Source organism: Orbicella faveolata, unplaced genomic scaffold, assembly GCF_042242905.1.
Source record: "Orbicella faveolata isolate gen_17 unplaced genomic scaffold, um_ofav_v1 contig_12, whole genome shotgun sequence".
Lineage (NCBI taxonomy): Eukaryota > Metazoa > Cnidaria > Anthozoa > Scleractinia > Merulinidae > Orbicella > Orbicella faveolata.
In genome coordinates this window covers 2,494,252-2,514,226 of record NW_028301539.1, presented here as the reverse complement: position 1 = coordinate 2,514,226, position 19,975 = coordinate 2,494,252, and the positions used below count along the sequence as shown (strand labels likewise).

Below are 19,975 nucleotides of genomic sequence, written 5' to 3'. Positions count from 1 at the left end.
GATTTTTGGGATCGAATCTCGGATGTCTTCTGAAAAATAAAATAAACCCACAAAAGACAGGGTTTCCCCGAAGTTTACTTGAAACAACAAAGGAAGCATTTGTTGACGTTTCACACCTTTAATGTTGCGATGCCTCGGCAGCTACAGTCCTGTAAAAGAAGTGTTAACTAAAACCCCGTACCAGCGACAGTGCTAGTAAACTAAAAGACGCAATGTTAAAATGGAACTTCGGAGATTTTCCAATCTTGCTCTGCGTCTCTAGGTCTCCTCAGCAGTAGTACGGAAAGCCCATTCCACACATGCACTTCTGATAACGAGGATAGCAGATCTTCAGGCAACTGTTGCGATGAATCTGACAAACCTGTAGAGCGAGAACGCACAACTCTTGTCAAAGGTGTGTGTAGGCCAAGAAAAGAAATGGAGACAAGTTGGGATGGCAATAAGCGCCCAAAACCAGATGGAATCTTTCAGAAACTTGCGTATGACTTAGACCTTGTTTATAGCAACTACAATTAAACAGTGAAAATTTCAAATGCATAGCCGTGGAACATTTGCAACTGATGATGACATAGGACTGTCGAAACGTGTTTTGTAAAATGAAAATTGTTGTTTCCTTTTTGAAAGCTACAACCAAATGCGCGAGGTTTACAGAAAATTAAAGTCAGGAAATTACAGAAACTGTAATGTGCGAGGTTTAAAAAGAATTTAAGTTGGGGAATTACAGGAACTTTCAAAAACAAAAAAATCCTCGTTGAGTTTCGGCGTGAACGCCACGTAAGAATAATAACAATAAAAAAACTATTGATGACATAGGAATGTCGAACATGTTTTGTAAAATGAAAATTGTTGTTTCCTTTTTGAAAGCTACAACCAAATGAGCGAGGTTACAGAAAATTAAAGTCAGGAAATTACAGAAACTGTAATGTGCGAGGTTTAAAAAGAATTTAAGTTGGGGAATTACAGGAACTTTCAAAAACAAAAAAGTCCTCTTTGAGTTTCGGCGTGAACGCCACGTAAGAATAATAATAATAAAAAAACTATTTGATAAGCAAATGCAGTTTCTCTTCTCTAAGTGGAAGAAGTAACCCAGTCTCCCCAGAGCGGGACTCGTGTCGAGACGAATTCCTTAACGACCATCCCCTTCCTGGGTAGCTTTAGTGACTTACCGTCCAAGCCCTCCCACAGCACTTGGCGCCAGCTTTGAAGTTGCTACTGTACTTCGGGCTTGACGAGCAACTCGAGAATTTCTTTTTGCACATGCGCAGCACCTTTCCTCCTTGAGCTGCGATTGGCTGAAAACAGGACAACAGCATCATCGCCACAAACAAAACCACGAGCTTCATCTGACAAGAGAATAATCTTCATCATAAACAAATTCCAAGACTAGAAAGGCATTTCGCAGATTTTATCTTGTTTTCGGAGAAAACTAAGGTGCCGCTTAAATTTACAACCATATTTCGATCGCCTGAAAGGTTCCGACGAATTCAATCCTAGGGTGCAGGAGGGAAACGCGTGTAATTCAGACACACGCGCGCACGCAAGACGCGTTTCTCATTAAGCTATTCCCGGTTACAGTTCCTCAGAACCAAATCTTGTAAAAATAATTCTAACATATTTAGACCGTAAGTTACTGTACGCAATAAGGACAACAATAAATGTGTCAAGAAACAACCCCGAAAATCTTGTCAGTAGCAAAATTGACTCTTTCTCTGGTAGTTTCTGCAATCATGTGCAAGAAGATTCGAGGACTGCACGTTCACTTTCAAAGGTCCTTGGCGGTCAGTGAAGGCTTTTCAGAAGAACTTTAAATTAACATAGAAACGCTCTTCCTGTCTTTATTAATTAAAACTTGTGGAGTTTTTCCAATATTAGAAGAACGCAGCTCATTTTGAAGGACTGGCAAGCACGGGAACTAGCCGACCAGAATTGTCTTGAATTTAGGGAATCGGAAAGTATTGAAATTTCAAATCGCCACAGCAAAAAGAATGCAACCATCTCGGCTCGGGGGCATTCTGAGAGGTCAAGTGAATAACGAAAACCTACTTACCCTTGTCTTAAATGTCGATAAATGCTCGTGTAGCTCTTCAGGAACAACTCCAGGTGACAAACTGGCTTCTCTGATGTGCTCGAAGCCGGCCGAGTGATATGCCCTGCTACAGATCAGCGACCGGACGAAGTACAAAACTGACGTGTTAGCCAGTTTCTGAACACGTTAGAAATTCCGCAAACATAAACACATTTAATAGCCTTGTGCCTTGAAATAAAGGAATTGTTGAGCGCCCCTGTTTACTCAAACACAGCTTTTCACATAACGCATCCTTAAGTTCCAAAACTGTGTTAAAAATCCCACAAAATTCTGTTTGCATCGAGAGTGAGGAGTAGCTAGGCATCTGATGCTAAGAAGTTTAAACAAATTGCCGGAAACCATCGAAACTTGTTTGTTTGATTGATAAAACAATTAACATGCAGATGGTATAAACTATTTATCAAGGTTAGACAGTTCAACAAAGGGGCACCTTTCCAACTAAGCGGAATTTACTCTATCCTGGCTTGAAAATAGGAAGCTGTAAGCTGTAATTAGCAGCATCGACGTATAGATCCCTGTCATTGAGTTTAATAATACAAACTGTACTTTAAACGCTTACAAAAAAGCAAATCGGTCCTAATCGCCAATTGCGTGCAAAACAGAAGCTCATAAATATAAGCAAGCTAAACAGTGGAGTTAAACTTGGCCTTTCGATTGTCACCGGCAAATTTTCAAAAACCCTTTTCGTTACTGAAAAGTTTCGTTTCGGAGCGTCTGAATGATTCAATAACGCTTCTCTTTGATAGGCAATTCTTCACAAAACAGTGAACAGTATGCGAGGTATTACGTAACCTTTTGGGAAGAATCCGAGGTAAATGAAAAGGAGACAGTCAGTTTTGAGGGGATGTCAACCAAATAAATTGACCGTCAAAAGCGATTAACATATTTTATCGAATTTACTTTACAACATATTTGAAGGTGTCAATTTGAAGGCACTGTTGATGTCAACAAAATAGTCTGCTTGAAAACTCTACATAATACAACGGACCTACAGTACGAAATCACGAAGGAAGATTGTTTTTTTTTGTGCAATCCTCATAACTTGACCAGTAGCCGAGCAAGCCAAGATTTCCACCGAAAAGTGCGTGGTTTTGACAACCCATTGATTTGTTACTGATTATAATTAAATACACGGTCGCTTTGGCGAGAGTATAAACCTTTCCAGTTTGAAGTAGGCGCAAAACGCCCTGCGGGAAGGCACTTGAAAAAGTCTGGGGCGGATTGGGTTCTGGCAAGAGACGATCCTTCTCTTGGTTCTTGTAACCCCCCAATAATCAGTTGTCTAGATTGTCGGCAATGCTGCAGCAGGGCATTCTTGCCACGACGACTTGATAAACAAAGATGCCGAAGCTGTCGGGGATTTCATATGAAAAAGTAATTAGCAAAATAAGCAAAGAAATTGTCCACCTGAAAATGAATACAAGAGGAAAAGTAAATAGCTCATTCAGGGTAACTCCATCTCGGACAAAAGGCAGAAAAGGGAACCCTATAACAGGACTGGAACGTCAAAATAAGATTCCCTCTCTCCGGCACATTTAACTCTGAAGAAGACATTAGGCACCCATGAGTAAGAGAGGGTTGGTGGGGGGGAGGGGGCGGCGGCGGAGGCGAGAGAGAGGCAAAGTTCTCCTCAAGGCTTTATATGTTCACCTCGTCAACACGGCCATGCGTTTTGTGGGTTGCACTGTACGTCGACAAGGAGTGCGACTCGTAAATACATTGTAATTGTTTAATTTCGTTTCTGTAATATATCGATTCTGCTGAATTTACATTTGATATACAGAACATTCATTTCTATATCTTATTTAATTGTCACATTTAATTATGTCCCCTTGTTTTCTTTTCTTTGAAAAGCTTACTCTGCTTTGCTTTCTTCGAATGAGCTTTTACTGTCTGCAAACAATGGCTCGGCGAACCAAAGGGCCATTAGAAGTGCAGCGTGACAGATGTGCAATGATATGGAGCTGACCACAGTGGAGGGGTACGTATTCCAACACAGCTCTATCACCCCTAGAATAAGGAGCCTAAAAAGGGTGGAAGACGATTTAGAAACGAAACACTCACAACGTTATTTACTCATCTAGGATAGGGAGATAAAACAAGACCTCGCTATACAAATCATTTAGTTCTGGAGATGGGAAAAGTGTCGACATAAGGGATAATGCAATTACACAGGAAGATTTCTGAACAATCAAAATGCAAGACAAAGAAGAATATTTTTCAGTCCGCTCAAAAATTCCCAAATCAGTGGATTTGTTTGTAACGCAAGGTTTGAAAGTTTAAAGTTGTTGTTGTCTAGCTTTTGTGGCTGATTGCTATTTGAAACAAAACTTGGAATTAATGGCAAGGAACTTTGCTAAAAAATCTATTTTTTAAAAATCAAAACTGCATACAATCATATACAGCCTCTTGCTACTTGTACAATGATCTTTTACTAAGATAAGATCTTTATTTTCTTCTGCTAGTGATTTTGCTTTCTTGTGGTATACCGACCTTCCATTATAGACATGCAGCAAAACAGTTTGTACCACGGTAATTCAAATATTAAAGTTGCTGTTTGTTTGTCGTTGTTACAGATGTAAATTCTCCCTAATGTTTCCACCTGTCTATTGCTACTTAGTAAGGAGAAATAAGATCCTGATCAGTTGGATCGTGGTAAAGAGAACGAGTTACTTACTTGACCGACACCCACAGATTTGTCTTCCACAACAAGAAAGGAAGCGTGTGAAAATACCAAACATAAAACTGGTAATGAAGCGACCGAGAGAACGCCATACCAATGAAATTAGACACAAATAATACATAAACAATCTGTACACAAGGTTAAGGTAAAGGTAAAGTCTGCATACGAGCCAAATGACCCATCAGGCCGGAACTTATCCCGGTTTCTGTAGCATGCAGCAACTAGGAGTATTTCTACTCCCCCCTGAATGGGATGCTAGTCCATCGCAGGGTTACCCCCCCCCCCCCAGCATTAAATCTGCTGGCACCCACTTATACACCTGGGTGAAGAGAGACACTGTGAGAGTTAAGTGTCTTGCCCAAGAACACAACACAATGTCCCCAGCCAGGGCTCGAATCTGGACTGCACTAACCATGAGGCTACAGTGCCACCCACACAAGGTTAAGGTCAACTGATAATAATTGACCAATGGTGTGCGTGCGCTTACACTCCAACAACACTCTTTTCTCTCTAGGTATCGAAATGCAGGAGTAAAGAAATCTACACATAAATATAGATGTATAGAACAATAAAATTAATTACTGTTGGCAAACTCTGCGACGAGTCAATTTAAATATTCATTTTCCTTTTCTTACAGTCTAGAAATTCTCTTGAACAACCCTCGTGCCAAGAGGAGCAGGGAGGGGGAGAGAGATATCAGATAACGGTGTGTAATAAGGCTTTGTGAAAGATTTACCTTGCCAACCATTTTTGCAAAACTCATTCTATCTTGAAATCAACTCATTAAAATAATGCATCAATTTTGCAAAACCCATGTTGCTATACAAAGGATATGATTTGAAGTTAAAGCTGTTCTTTGAAAAGGCCTTCTAAAATAACTCTGTAGAGATTCTGATTTTCTGTGGAAACAAATAAGTTAATAGCATTATAAAGTTTCCTTTCCTTGGCATATTCACACTGTTACATTTGTTGCTATTACATGTAAATGCCATACTAATATTATGACAACCAGCAAATCAGATCCTGTCAGTCACAAAATTGGATCAAGGAAACAGGAATGCTTGCTTCGCACCAATGTGGCCCAGGTTTGATGGTGGCCAGGTGCCATATGTGGGTTGAGTTTGTTGTTGGTTCTCGCCTTGCTCCAAGGGTTTTTCTCCGGGTCATCCAGATTGAGGACCTCTAAGGTTGATGTGGCTTCCTGTCTTGCCATTTTTTAAATTTTCATTTATTTATTGAGACAGAATTAAAAACTTTGCTCCAACACAGGGCTAATGCTTGAAAATCAGTTTAATTAGTTTCCAAAATTCCCCACAGCAGTGCGTTATCTAGCCTGCAACAAGCGACAACCTGAAATGTGTCTACCTTTGCAGGCTATGCTTCATCAACTTCCCATGCATAATCAAGTTTACAAGTGTTCCTCTTATTAAACCCATCAGAGCAGCATAGCAGTGTTTTTAGAAACCCCCCCTTCCCCCCCACCCCCCCCAAAAATAATAATAATGATAATAACTACCTTGTCCACTTGTACAGGTAAAACAACATCAAAACTGTGACATGGCATACAAGAAGACAAATGTGGAAATAGCGATTAAGGAAAAGCCATTCTGGCAAAAATCTCCAATTAACTGTCCACTTGAAAAAGAACTGCCGTCCTAAGTTGAACGCCATTGTGATGTAGCTAATGGGATTCTCAAGCAGGAAAGGAAGTCCAAGAACCAGCTGGAGAAAACAACATCAAATTAATTCATAAACAGATTAAAGGGAAATTAAAATTGGTTTGAAAAATCAGGTAGAACAAGAAATTAGGGGCAAAATTACATTGTTGTCAAGGCTGAGGGGAAGGAAATGACATTTAGTTCAAGTTATCAGAAGCTTGGAAAATCGGATTCCACTGTACATATTATAACCTGTGTTACAGCTTCCCCTCCCAAAAGGGAAAAATTGGTGAGATGCATCTGTGCGCAACTGTTATTAATCATGTTCAACGCTCGTGACTTTCCAGGAATGTGTTGAAAATGACCTGATTGGTTGATCGATCCTTTGCAGTTTAATGAAGTGTACATGTAATGTTTGTAATTTGTTATTTTTGTTATTTTCTTTTGTTCATTTATAAACATCACTTTTTAATGTTAAACATAGAGTACGGATCGTGTTGATAACAATAACAATATCGTTTTTCCTCAATGAGGTACAAGGAGAACATTGTTATTTTTAAAGTGCATTTTGGTTGACTTTCCGAAAAGTTTTGCATTAAATTAATTGGGCTCCTGAATTGAGAGTAGACCGGTTTTCAAATGAGTGAGTGAGTCTGTTCCTTAATCTGTGAACATTAAAAGGTCATTACATGTAACTGTGTCATGCAAAGATCACATGCAGAGAGAAAGTTTCTTTGTTGTCTCTTTGGTGTTTCCACGTGTTATGTTTAGCTGTCGTGACACTTAATTCACTGTTGTGTGAGGATAATTTAATTTAATTTAATTTATGCATGGAACAAGATTATTAATGGCAACACACAGACATCCTCTCTGATTTTTCCTTTTGGGGTGGGCAGCTGTGATACAGGTTATATATATTACACTGTATTCACTAAATAAATGTTTAGCAGGGTGAAATCTTTTACTTGTATTAAAGCACACAGTGCTAATCTAGGTATTGTCCACCACTCTCCAAAGGACTGGAAGAGAAGCAGCAACAAGCCAGGAGCAAATAAGAGAATGTTCATCTTCACACTGACAGCCAAACTGAAAAATGCAAAAAAGAAGAAAACTTTGATAAAATATTAAAGACAACTCAATAAATGCAGTATAATATTGGTAAGATGCTAGCCAGAGTGAATGGTGTGGGGGAGAGGGGAACGACAAGATCTGTTTCTCCAAAAATGTTTCTCATCAACATTTTTCTTTCTAAAATGTTAGGTTTTGAATTCTTATTCCATGGAATTGTTTGATAACTTATTAACTGCTGGTGTAAGGCCAAGGCTATAAACTTGAGTGCGTTGCTTTATTACTAGAAAGAATCAAAATTTTGACTTATTTCTATTAAAAGGGTGGAAGCTTGTGTGGATCTGCCCTCCTTACCCACAGAGAAGCCTCCATAGACATTCTTATCTTTTTTGGGGGGGGGGGGCGGGGGAGGGACAAAAGATAGAGCAGTAAAAACAAAGATATCATACCTGAATATAGAGCAACCTAAATTCCAACGGTCATGCAAAAAACAATTGACCGCAACATAGAGGAAGAGCATTGCCACAGGGTCATTGAAGAGACGTAAGATGTAAATTGAATGGATCCTGTAAGATGTGCAGCACATGAAGAAGAAAGCATAAGGAGGAACCTGGGAAGCAAATAGAATAGGTTGATCCAAAGAAACAGTTACTTACAATCAATCATTACAAAAATATCTTGAAGTCTAATTTATGACCTCTGGCTGTTTACTGTATCATTCGAGTTTGCAGCCAAGACAAAAATTATATGGTACACTGTGACATAAGGAAAGTCCAAGCCTAGGATTTGTGGAAGATATGTTTTTACATGTAAAAAAAAAATGTAAATGCAAATTTAATGTCAAACACAGGGAGTGCTTGTGCAATCACCTAAGCCAGAGGCTCATGATAAAGTGCTTGACAATAATCTGGATCGAATTGGAATTTGGAAATGTTGGTTTTTGAGGAGAGGGGAAAACCGGAGAAAAACCTCTTGGAACGAGGAAGAGAACCAACAACAAACTCAACCCACATATGACGCTGGGTCTGGGAATCGAATCCAGGACACATTGGTAGGAGGTGAGCGCTCTCACCACTGCACCAACCCTGCTCCCCACTACATTTACAGTTAACCCATGTATCCAATCAAATATTGGATCATAGTCTGTGAAACCAGACATATCACATCTTTACATGTGAAGACATTATATCTCTGAGATGTGATCCACAGCGATCCACATGAAGAGCATTCAATGCTCTTTAGACACTAAGGCAGCATTTATTAAGTTCTACTGGGTTCTTTGTCTAATGAATTACAAAAATTTTTTCAGACAGAAAAAACACGTGGCACTACACAGATACATGTGCAGCAACATCACCAGTGTGAAATGTTTGGGGTGAAAACTGAGATGTGTTTCCAGCAAGAGAAGAATGGGGCAAATGAAGAGAGATCCTAACTGAAATTGCAACATTCAAAATGAGTGCATAATGTCTGACTAGCTTATAAGATTCAGAGAATTTGTCATTGACAAAAAGTGCAACTGGTGATTTGAACAGTACTACAGAGAATCAATTGAATAAAAAAGTCAATCCTGACTGATGATACTTACAGAAGCAGTTTTTTGGTAAATCATAAATACACACACCAGGGTGAGTACATACAATGTGGCAAAAATGTACTGTGCAGTTTTGATGTCTGTTCCATGACCAGTCACATAATACAATCCAGCGAAGATGTACACAAACCCAGCTGGATATCTAAAACAATATTATGGAATGGAAAGAGTTTTAGCACATGTTTACAGAATGCAGAGAAAACAAATTTTCCAGCTCACCCTTCAGGCAAGCTGTAACTATGATGTACTAGTTAGCCCAAAAGTCATTCTCACTAGCTACAAAAACTTGCATCTCTTATTTTAACAAATTGACATCAGTTTTTCATGTGTCTGTCCTGTTATTGATCATGAATTTCATCATAACATTGTCAAAGTAGCTGCAGATCCATGAGGCAATAGCCAAGTGCACCCACAGACTACTTTGACAATGTTATGACAAAATTCATTGTCAATAACAGGTCAGACGTGTGAAAAACTGACGCCAATTTGTTTTTTATGATAACAAATTGTCACATTGTCTGCTCTAGCTCACTGACGCATCGCATGAATTATAAATTAATGTGTCTGTCCACTTATTGACAATGAAAATTAGTCAATGAGCACGCAAGAATTTCTGCAGTTATTGTAAAAAGTACTTTAGTCTGCTATCTGAACTTTCTCAAACTTTTACCAAGACACTTTCTTGGATCTTTGGCCAATTTTACAGACTCCACTGGCCAGATTACAAAATCCACCAGCCAGGAGCTATTAACATTTGTGTTTTTATACTATAACCTTGAATATCTGTAGAGTAGTTTGCTTCTTAGCAAATATATAGGTCAAAATATACATTGGTTCAAATAAGAAATATCCTTACTCCCCTCACAGAAGGTGTTGGAAATTCCTTGGGGTGGGGTGGGAGGTTCTCTAAGAACAAAAGATTACAGAGGGTGGAGGGTTTTGTAAGACCAAAAGATTTAAAGAAATTTATGAAGCTTAATCAGAATTTTCAGAGGGGTGGCATGGGAGATCTTAGAAAAAAAATCCCCTCTCTGGGGAGGGTATGGATATTTTCTGGAACTACACTATAATGCATTTTATGTGAGCCTCCAATATTTTTCAGAACCAGGGGGCTGTACATAATTCATACAGCTGGGTTTGTAGTTCTGCTCGGAAGAACCTAACATGGAGGATAGTAAAGAGTGTTTCCACATGAATTTAAGTTATCATTACTGTCAAAATCCAATTATTTACTGAAACATCAATGAAAGTACACTGTCCCTTTAATTTATGATTCTACTATTGATCATACTATGATTTAATCTATCATTTAATTCCCAATTAATAATTGTTTACCTAATAAATACCTAAATAATAATCATTTCTACATTTAATATTTCTTATACTAATTCATAATTACATCAACAAGCAAATATTAAAGTTAATAACTGACGTTTCGGCATCATCGTGATACCATTCTCAAGGCAAAGTGAATTGCGAAGATTTGACTTCAATCTATACTTTTACAGTTTCTCCAAATTAGCACGATAACAAAGGCTGAAAAGTTCTTCAAGTGAATACCTTTGTGCAAATCACATGCTAAATGTTGTATAATTATGCCTATAAAGAATCAATATAAATTCACCCTTACACCAGTGGACCTGTTCCTCCTTTCAGGTTTGTGTAGTCATATGTTCCATTTATCACACCTTCAACTTCCTCCATATAAGCTTCCCAGTCTATCTCAGTATCTAAACATAAAAATACAAAACTTTACAAAATCAGGAATCAAAACGGGACTGACAGTCCTTTGTCCATTTACTTGTGGTCCTGCAGGGAGAGGTGTATTCAGGTATAACAGTGATAGCAAGGTGTGTAGCCATTTTGGAAACCTGTTGTTTGCAGTCTGAGGACTTCTACTGGGTTTGGAATTTTTGTGGTGACGAAATATGTGGTGAAATATGTCACTAGCTAAAGCCTTTCTGGAGTGCAGAAATAGCATAACCCAGAGTTTGCTTTAATGTTAGTTTCCTTGGAAAATGTAAGGTATATGTAAATGAAAAGGAACTTCCTATTTAATGCTGAGAGATAACAGAACCAACAGGTTACATCCCAGGCAGGACCACTCTTGGCTTTGGTGCTACGTAACGTAATAGGGCTTTTGGGTCAAATATTTTAGCCTCACTAATGTGTGCCCATCACTTATATATCTCACCCCCCCCTCCCCCCTCATGCCCCCTCCCCACAAACCCTATGTCAATGGATGGGATGTTATTCCAATGAAGAGCCACCATTCGCCACTGAGTACCCATTTATACACCTAAGTGCATGGAGTCAGGCACAGTAGGAGTCTAGTTTTTTGAAATGATGAGTCTCGAAAACTTAACTTATTATTGTTCCCTGGTAGTTAGCCCTAAATCAAATGATTAGCTTGTATTTTAATAGATTATTTGTCAATTGTCTAGTCGCGAATTAATTAGTGATTACTGAACCATCGAAGGTCATCTAACTTTATACCAAAACTGTCATTAAAACTTTCGGTCATCTTATTATTGAAAACAAAATGAACATATTCCAAAAGATCACAAAGAACGGGGAAAACCAGATTTCAAAATAATTTACAAAACAATACTCACACTTGATTTTCCAAATGACCAGTATGTTAACCACAATCTCCGCCAATAAGAGACCAAGACCCACTAACCAGGTCTTCGACGGGTCAAACAACAACCCTTTTACCCATTCTATTAAGAAATGCAAATCAAATTCTTTCCATTTTGACTTCCCTCTTTTTCTCAGAACCGCCATTTTGTCACCAACTCCTCTCGACTCTCGGGACGGCAACTCTTCGGTACTTTATTGGATTGTCATTGGCTATACCTAACATTCGGGTTTACACGGAGATTTCCGATCATTATCCGAAGCGGTGAGGGATTCTCGAACCAATGCACAACATGGCGAAATCTGCGCAGCTGTTTTTGGTAATCACAGCCATTCTAGCGGGTTTATTCCTTGAAGGAGGACTTTCGCAGCGGCAGATATGCTCGTATTATGGTATGAATCTTTTGTCCTCTTGTTATGATTGTTATTTAGCTCAAGTGAGTCTACTTCATTGTTAAACTCGCACTGTGTCTTGAATCGATTTGCGCTCAAAACTCACAGCGAAGATGAATATTTTTTAGGCTTACGGATTTTTCGCGATTTCTTTTTTCCAATGTTACGAAAAGTCGAGGAATTTGACAGTTTTATGTATCCTAAAAATAGCACTTTGTAACAAAAGCAAGAACCTCATTGTTTATTCAAGGTTGCAGTTCTTCAGCGCGGAAACAAGTCCGCCCGGAATTAGGTCGCGTGCTAGGAAGTGACGTCCTTAAACGGCGGATCCTCCTGTGTTTTTTTTTTTTTTCAAAACAATTGTCCTATGTTGCCACTTGTATAAGTTTTATATATAACATTTCTGTCGTCCATGTTTGTTGTTACATGTCATAATCTTTATAAGCCAAGTGAACTCTTCTAGGTATTTGACGGGGTTGAGTTTCAGATGCAAATATTTCCGATTTACTGTTTGCACAGATGACAACCAGAGAAAAATTACAATCCAAGAGGTGTCTCTTCTTGATCTCTAACACCAAACACAGCAAAAAAATCAGACATTGAAACAATAAGGGGCTAGAGTGCAGATTTAGGTTAAAAATTAAATCTCTTAAATTAACTTTGAGGGAAAAAAGGTAATAATCTTACATATCATTGTTTCTTCCCGGAGAGTGACACCCATGTAAGGGTTGACCATTGAAGTGCAGCTGCCTGTGAATTTGATAACTGTGGAGGGCTGGGACAAGGAAAGATTTGCTGAGGGAGTAGTTGTGAGTGGAAAATTGGTGAAGTGGGATGGCAAGGAAAAATTTTCAAGTCCCACCGCCTCTGTCTCCCCCCCCCCCCCCCCCCCACCCCTCCTGCCCTCTGCCCCAACTCTCTACTGGTCAAGCATGGAATTGCAGTGGCTAGTCAGTGTTCATATTTTTCAATGCTTTAATAAGACCCTACACTTTCTTTTCAATTGACCTTCTCACTATTTACAACCTTCCACTCCCAGGTAATGAAAGGAAACCCAAAGAATCATACAGCCTCTCAAACTGTACTTGGTACAGGGAACGTTCCTGTTGCACAAGAACAGAAGTGACATCAACATTTTTAGGAATGCCTCACATTGCTACCTCAAGCGAAGATTGCCTCAACCATATGAATTATATGATGTGCTACTTCTGCAGTCCAGATCAGTACAAATGGTTTAAAGGTGGCAAACTACACATCTGTAAAAGTTTCTGTGATGACATCTTCTCACATTGCAAGGATGCAGAGTATGATGGGAAGTCCATAGGGTCAACATATTCCAGTGGCAGTGAGTTTTGTAAGGCGCAATTTTTCCAAGTGGCTGATTCAGACTGTTTTGAATATGATGAGAAGCTCTTTGGTTCTGCGTCATTGCACCAAGCTTACTTTCATGTGGTTGTGGTACTTCTCATCGTCAACATGATAGATTACTTTTGCTGGACTTGATAAGTTTCTTAGGCGACATGTTGAGTTGTACATACAGAGTATTCGGCTAGTTTAGAAAAAATATCAATCTTGAAGAACCAATCAAAATCTGATTTAAAGCTGATCATATGAAAATAACAGAATGATTCATTATGAAGTTAAATGCAGAATCCAAATATTCAGTTATTATGAGCAAACATTGTTGGAAGAGGGATATAACAATTACAGTCTTGGGTGGCAAAGTTCAGTGCAATCACTTACACCTTGGTGCTGAATTTACACTATAGGAAATCAGTTACATAAGAAAGAGGTATGTGGAAATTACAATCTGGAGTGGACAGAGTCTACCAAGATTGAAAAAGTAACACTTTCTGACTAAAACTCTTTTCACCTTTTTGATGTTGAGCAGCATTTGTGCCAAAAATGTGTGGGCATAAGGTTCCTAGGCCCCTATCTTTGATGCTTCATTGGTCACTGCTCAAGCAAGAATTTTCATTGCTGTAAAATTTTGGATTGATTAATCTCATTTTCAGAGTGGCTAGCTCAAACTTAAGCCGAAAAGTATTAATAGCAATTGAGCTGAATGTAACAAGTTCACAATAGTCAGACATGTGTGCAACATATTGAGGATGTTATTTTGTAGTTTTGATGGCTTAGTCTAGAGAAGAGATAACCACTGAATTTGATTATGAAGATAGAATGGGCCCATTATTATGTACCACAGAGGAAAGCTTTTAAAATCAGTCAGTTATTACACATAAATAGTTTGAGTATTTACTTTTGAACCCTTGAATTTTTCCCCTTTGAGATGTCTGCTACTGTAATATGACACTTTCATACCCGGCGGCTTAGACTGTCTGCGTCACAGGTTAGCTTTAAATTTTCAATGTGCTAACATGATAGCAGTGGATTTTTTGCAGTCTGGCTTTCTGTTGAGGGGAAAATTGAACACACAAACTGAGACAAAAGCCCAGATGTTTTGTTTACATCTACCTATGAGTCACGTGAAGTAGTCATTTTAAATGCTTTTCAACCATGGTCATTTTCAAATGTAATATTAATATAGATAATTTATTACTTATGTAATCTAAACCTTTTATCGCAAGCAGTATTTTCCTCTTTCATAGATCTATGCCTTTCAATAAATCACATATTATCAAGTAATTACCTTACTATGTAATTATGCATGTACAGACACTGTTTTCAGATGGAATCTTTAGCTCAGCCTCTCTATCATGAGTTATAGCTATACAATTTCATCTCAGAAAATAGAACTTTATTAATAATAATAAATGACATATACCTATGCTTTATTGCCATTTACTTTAGTTTACCCATGTAGTGCACTTGTTTGCAGATTTATTTTATGAAATGATCAACTTTATTATTTTATTATACTTTGAGTTGTTACTGTGTCACACATGCGCTATTTGTTATCTTGGTATCTTTTACATGTTGAATAACACAGACTTATCTTACAGTCACAGGAGGAGACTGAGAGAAACAATAGCTCGTGAAAACTCTGGGATAGTAAAGTCAGCACAAAATTTGGCACTTACATCAAAGGCTTTTTACAAATCTACCGCTAACCAATAAATCTAGAAGATTGCTATCCTTGTTATCCTTCCAGACTGGACTACACAAAGTGAGTTATTTGGTCTATTTACATTTCCTTGATCCCTCTGATAAAATTCCATCCCTGACATCGACAATGGTTGGTACACAGACAGATAGATCAGACGTGAACTGAACCCGGACTGAATTAATGCCTGTCTGTTAATACCCTACCCTATGAGATAATTAAGTCAATTAAGCATTTAGGACTTGACTTGGGTCGAGCTATAACTAAAGTACATGTCAAATTTGTAATTACACCAAGGAAGAAAAGTCTTGTTGTATAAAATCTTATATCAAAGATGAATTTGTCAAGTAAACAGTAAAAAAATCTCATCTAGTTCAGGAATTGTAAAAAAAATCTTATCTAGTTGTTCAGGAATTGCAACGAAAATTTGTATGTAGAAAAATCAGGTCATGAATTTTAAAGTGAGAATTTATTTAGTGATTTATAATCACTGCTTCACAGAATCTGCTAAACTGTCGCTCCCACTTAAATAGGCCCTCGTCTTTGTAAACCCACGCAACTGCATATGTAAATTTTAATTCTTATCATGTCGTATGTCTTGTGTCGGCTCCTTTGCGTCCGCCGTCAAATTTCAATGTCAACGCAGTAATTCTTAAGGAGTGAAAAACATGACGTTGAGCACTTACAAAGCGGAGTAATAAATTACGTAAGAATGACGGGAAATTAAGCGTTCAAAGTTCTCTTAAAGCAGTAGGTACAATATTGCTAGAAAATGCAAGTTGCCACGTTCCGACAGTCGCCTGATAATCGTCAGAAAGGAATTTGCTTCAAGCTTCCCACGCAAGTAATCAGAATCGCAAACTACGAAGCATAATGACTGCTGGAAATAAAACCGATCACGTTGAAATGTTAATTCTTAGGCGAGGTATTATTAGATCAGAATACTTCCGGTTGCTTTTTGGAAACTGGACACACGCGAAAACCATGCGCTACTACCTCAAGATTACACGTAAAAGCCTAGCGCCTACGTTGAACACGATTTTACCAGTAGATCAAGAGGATTGTTCTAGAACATGCCGTTTCCAATAGGATTTTTATGAAATCATTTTCTCTAATCTTGTCATTGTAATGACAATTGTACTTAACTACAATTCCTGAAAGAGTTATTATTTAGTAACTTTTGCCTGTTGTTGTTGTGCGTTCGTTATATCAGGCAAAACCGGAAGTAAGAATAACCTCTACCCTTTATGCTTTGCGCTACCCCTTGGCTACCCACGTCACATTCACTGTTTTGAGTTGTTGGTGTTCGAGAATGGCGTGTGTTGGGTGGATGGTTGGCTAATTGCACGACATTTACTCCCTTCATCTTCTCATAGAATAGATTTGTACGCCATGGCTAGCGGTAGCAGTAGTAGTGCAAGGTCTGAGTTCATAGTTGGAGGCAAATACCGCCTTATTCGCAAGATTGGAAGCGGTTCTTTTGGCGACATTTACTTAGCAGTAACCTCGAATAACGCAGAGGAAGTGGCGGTGAAGCTCGAGTCCCAAAAAGCCCGTCACCCACAGCTTCTTTACGAGTCAAAGCTCTACAAAATCCTTCAAGGTGGCGTGGGAATCCCTATCGTTCGATGGTATGGCCAAGAAAAAGACTACAATGTCTTGGTTATGGATCTTCTTGGGCCGAGTTTGGAGGATCTATTCAACTTCTGTTCGCGTCGCTTCACAATGAAAACAGTTCTCATGCTTGCGGACCAAATGATAAGTCGGGTCGAATACGTGCACAACAAGAACTTTATTCATCGAGATATCAAGCCTGATAATTTCTTGATGGGTGTTGGCAGACACTGCAACAAGTTGTACTTGATTGATTTTGGTTTAGCAAAGAAGTATCGAGATACAAGAACGAAACTTCACATACCATATCGCGAAGACAAAAACCTGACGGGCACGGCTCGCTATGCCAGCATCAATGCCCACCTTGGCATTGAACAATCACGAAGAGATGACATGGAGTCGCTTGGCTATGTCCTTATGTACTTCAATCGAAGCAGCCTGCCGTGGCAGGGCTTAAAGGCGGCGACGAAGAAGCAGAAGTATGAGAAAATTAGCGAGAAAAAGATGTCTACCCCGGTGGAAGTCCTTTGCAAAGGTTTCCCAGCCGAGTTCGCGATGTACCTCAACTACTGCCGCGGACTTCGCTTTGAAGAAAACCCCGACTACATGTACCTCCGGCAGTTGTTCAGGATTTTATTTCGCACTTTGAACTACCAGTACGATTACATTTTCGACTGGACCATGTTGAAACAGAAAGCTGCGCAGGCGACGGCGGCGACCACGACAACAACGGGTGGAGTACCCTTCACTGCAACGAAAAAAACCGACCATCCCCACGCCGCCTGCCACCATTCTAAAACCAAAGGCAACGTCTACGATGGTTTATACGAGTATTAACTCAAACTGTAAACGCTTTGGTGGCAGAAATTGTCGAGTACGCAGCTTCAAGCGAAGGAATCGCTGATTCATGTAATCTTTCGTGTCGAAAGAACGCAATAACACCGCGTGATTACTAAGCTCTCGGGCGACCAACAAAAACAGTCTTTTTAATTCGTTTTCTTGGACTCGTTTTGTTTTCATTTAATTTATTCAAGGCAGTGCTGGAGTTTCTAGCACATACGATTTTCTGTAAGCTTGAAAAGAGGTTAATTTTATAGGCTAAATATTTTTTTCGAATCGCTCGTGAGAAAATGTTGCAGTTTTTATGAGAACAACAATACATGTGCTCATGCGCGTGACTGGCGGATGAACAATACTCAATTCTTAGCAAACAGAATGCATCTTTGGCATTCGTTGCCTTGATTTACCCCATGTGTAATTCCAAAATATGGATTCTTTCTCGAAGTGACTAGAATTTTTGTGGTTAATGGATAGGGACAGTCATTTGGAAGTTTGTAATTCGCTTTAGCAAAGTGACATGACAAAATATGAAGACATATTTTTCACCTTGTGCTAAATTAGTATGTAAATACAGTAATTATTGTTAGAAGCTTGCTTTTGCTTATGGTTATGCTAGTAAAAAATAATGTATCCAATCACAGTTTTTTTTTTTTTGTAGAGTTTTGAGCATTAAATTTGTATATCACTCTTTAGGTATCATGGTGTGATTATACATAATTAAGGCTCCAATAATAAATGCTCTAGGTAGAGTGAAAACAGCCTGGCTGTGAATATTTTTTTTCTGCTTTTGACTGGGGCACTTTAACTGCCTTCATGTATCAACTAAACCATGGTATTTTTACAAGCCTTCAGCAACTTTTTTAGTGTAAATAGAAAACTTGATTTGAATAATATTGCCACTATTTTTTCTTGAATATGGAAATTAGTCAAGTCTTGTTGACTAGTAACTGAATTTCTCTAGTGACTGTTCTGGGTTTCTTCATTTAGGTACAAATATGGCTGTATTAATAGATTATTGTGAGGGAAGTATGTTTTCAAGGAATTAGTGCTGTGATATTTACCAAATATTTTAATGACAGAAAAGGCTGCTAGTCCCAGATTGTCTTTTTTGAGTGATTTTTTTTTTCTGAAATTTTTTGGATGCATTTTAAGCTCTGTGTTTGTATTTTAATTGCTACTTGAAACAGAGAATATTGGACACTTGAAATTTGTGGATTTGAACCATTCGCAACCTGAATTGCCTTACAATGCAGTATTGCTTCAGGCTCCAAAGGGAACAACAATTCACATGCAACCATTTCGGCAAGGCCTGAACCATCCACCTTGGCTTTTCATCCTGAGGTGCAGTCAGTTGTCTTGTTAATTAATACACCAAATGCAGTTAAACCCTACTACTTTGAACTATCAGGGGAAATGAAAAATAGTTTGAAATAGCAGGAGTTTGAAATGACTGAAAGGCAAATGTTATCTAATGCTTGACAAATTATTTTTGAAAAGCAATGAAAGTTGTGCAGTAAGTGAGAGCCATGTTCAGTTCTTAGGCCATGAAATCCCAAGTTATTACAGTTTGATGTGATTCCACACTTCTCTATGTGAGGATTTCATGGCTAGTACTGGACATTAATGGCAAGTGAATAAGAAAAGGCAATGTATTTTCTGTCATAAACTCATGTTGTAGAACGCCTAAAAGAAATTCACAAGTACTTTTGTATAATTTTCTCAATTTTAATTCTGAGCTAAAAAAAAATTGGCCTCTCTGTTTGCTTTACTCACATCTGTTTAATTTGTACACATGTGAAGCAATTAAAAGGCGAGTTTCTTTATCAACACCAGCGACTGAAAAAACATAAGGTTTTGGGGCAATCAGAATGGGCAAAAACATATAAGAAAAATTGTATTATATTTACTTTGAAATTATGCAAGCAAATAAATCATTTCTTTTCCCCTAAACTTCTAAAATCCACATCCTATTAAAAACTCACTAAACACAACTTACTCAAATTTTAAGTCCTACAGACTTTTACATTTCTTTAAAAATTTTGGCTTTTTACATCAATATCTTGATGTAATAAGTTCACCTGCTTTCCTTGCAGTTAAATAATAATAAATTATAATAATAATGATAATAATAATAATAATGATAATAATAATAATCCAGTTAGCTCAGTCTTTATCCGGTCGAAATTTCATTGTTTGGAATCGGTGGAAAAGTACTCTGAAGGCAAGATCTAAAAGTCTGCTTTATTCCAGGGGAAATACTCGAATTAGTCGCACGGAGTTTGTTTATGATAAACTAGCACGCGATGGCAAATGCTAGCTCAAATTTGTGCTTCCA

The 19,975-nt window shown here is 38.3% G+C and overlaps 3 protein-coding genes across 3 annotated transcripts; 2 read left to right on the top strand and 1 right to left on the bottom strand.

The window, feature by feature from the left end:
- Positions 1–98: 98 nt before the first annotated feature.
- LOC110054984 (dol-P-Man:Man(5)GlcNAc(2)-PP-Dol alpha-1,3-mannosyltransferase-like) lies at positions 99–11,876 on the bottom strand. The gene is made up of 11 exons (XM_089282014.1): positions 11,705–11,876; positions 10,720–10,819; positions 9,084–9,231; positions 7,945–8,105; positions 7,393–7,513; positions 6,286–6,491; positions 5,605–5,668; positions 4,764–4,900; positions 2,048–4,110; positions 1,167–1,343; positions 99–361 (listed from the first exon to the last, which is right to left on the bottom strand). The coding sequence occupies exons 1-9, from the start codon at positions 11,874–11,876 to the stop codon at positions 3,942–3,944; spliced, it is 1,278 nt and encodes a 425-aa protein (XP_089138140.1). The 3' UTR covers positions 99–361; positions 1,167–1,343; positions 2,048–3,941.
- Positions 11,877–12,010: 134 nt separating this feature from the next.
- On the top strand, positions 12,011–14,999 carry LOC110054977 (riboflavin-binding protein-like). The gene is made up of 2 exons (XM_020761355.2): positions 12,011–12,122; positions 13,162–14,999. The coding sequence occupies exons 1-2, from the start codon at positions 12,014–12,016 to the stop codon at positions 13,623–13,625; spliced, it is 573 nt and encodes a 190-aa protein (XP_020617014.1). The 5' UTR covers positions 12,011–12,013; the 3' UTR covers positions 13,626–14,999.
- Positions 15,000–16,481: 1,482 nt separating this feature from the next.
- Positions 16,482–18,398, top strand: LOC110054976 (casein kinase I). The gene has a single exon (XM_020761354.2). It carries the CDS (start codon positions 16,579–16,581, stop codon positions 17,635–17,637), a length of 1,059 nt encoding a protein of 352 aa, XP_020617013.1. The 5' UTR covers positions 16,482–16,578; the 3' UTR covers positions 17,638–18,398.
- Positions 18,399–19,975: the final 1,577 nt, after the last annotated feature.

Bases quoted from the DNA above. Each gene is read 5' to 3' on its own strand.
- LOC110054984 (XM_089282014.1), bottom strand. From the start codon at position 11,876: ATGGCGGTTCTGAGAAAAAGAGGGAAGTCAAAATGGAAAGAATTTGAT. The intron at 10,820-11,704 runs GTGAGTATTGTT...TTTTATGTTTAG, and splicing joins GGTCATTTGGAAAATCAAGT to ATACTGAGATAGACTGGGAA. The intron at 4,111-4,763 runs GTAAGTAACTCG...CACCCTTTTTAG, and splicing joins AATCTGTGGGTGTCGGTCAA to GCTCCTTATTCTAGGGGTGA.
- LOC110054977 (XM_020761355.2), top strand. From the start codon at position 12,014: ATGCACAACATGGCGAAATCTGCGCAGCTGTTTTTGGTAATCACAGCC. The intron at 12,123-13,161 runs GTATGAATCTTT...TTCCACTCCCAG, and splicing joins GCAGATATGCTCGTATTATG to GTAATGAAAGGAAACCCAAA.
- LOC110054976 (XM_020761354.2), top strand. From the start codon at position 16,579: ATGGCTAGCGGTAGCAGTAGTAGTGCAAGGTCTGAGTTCATAGTTGGA.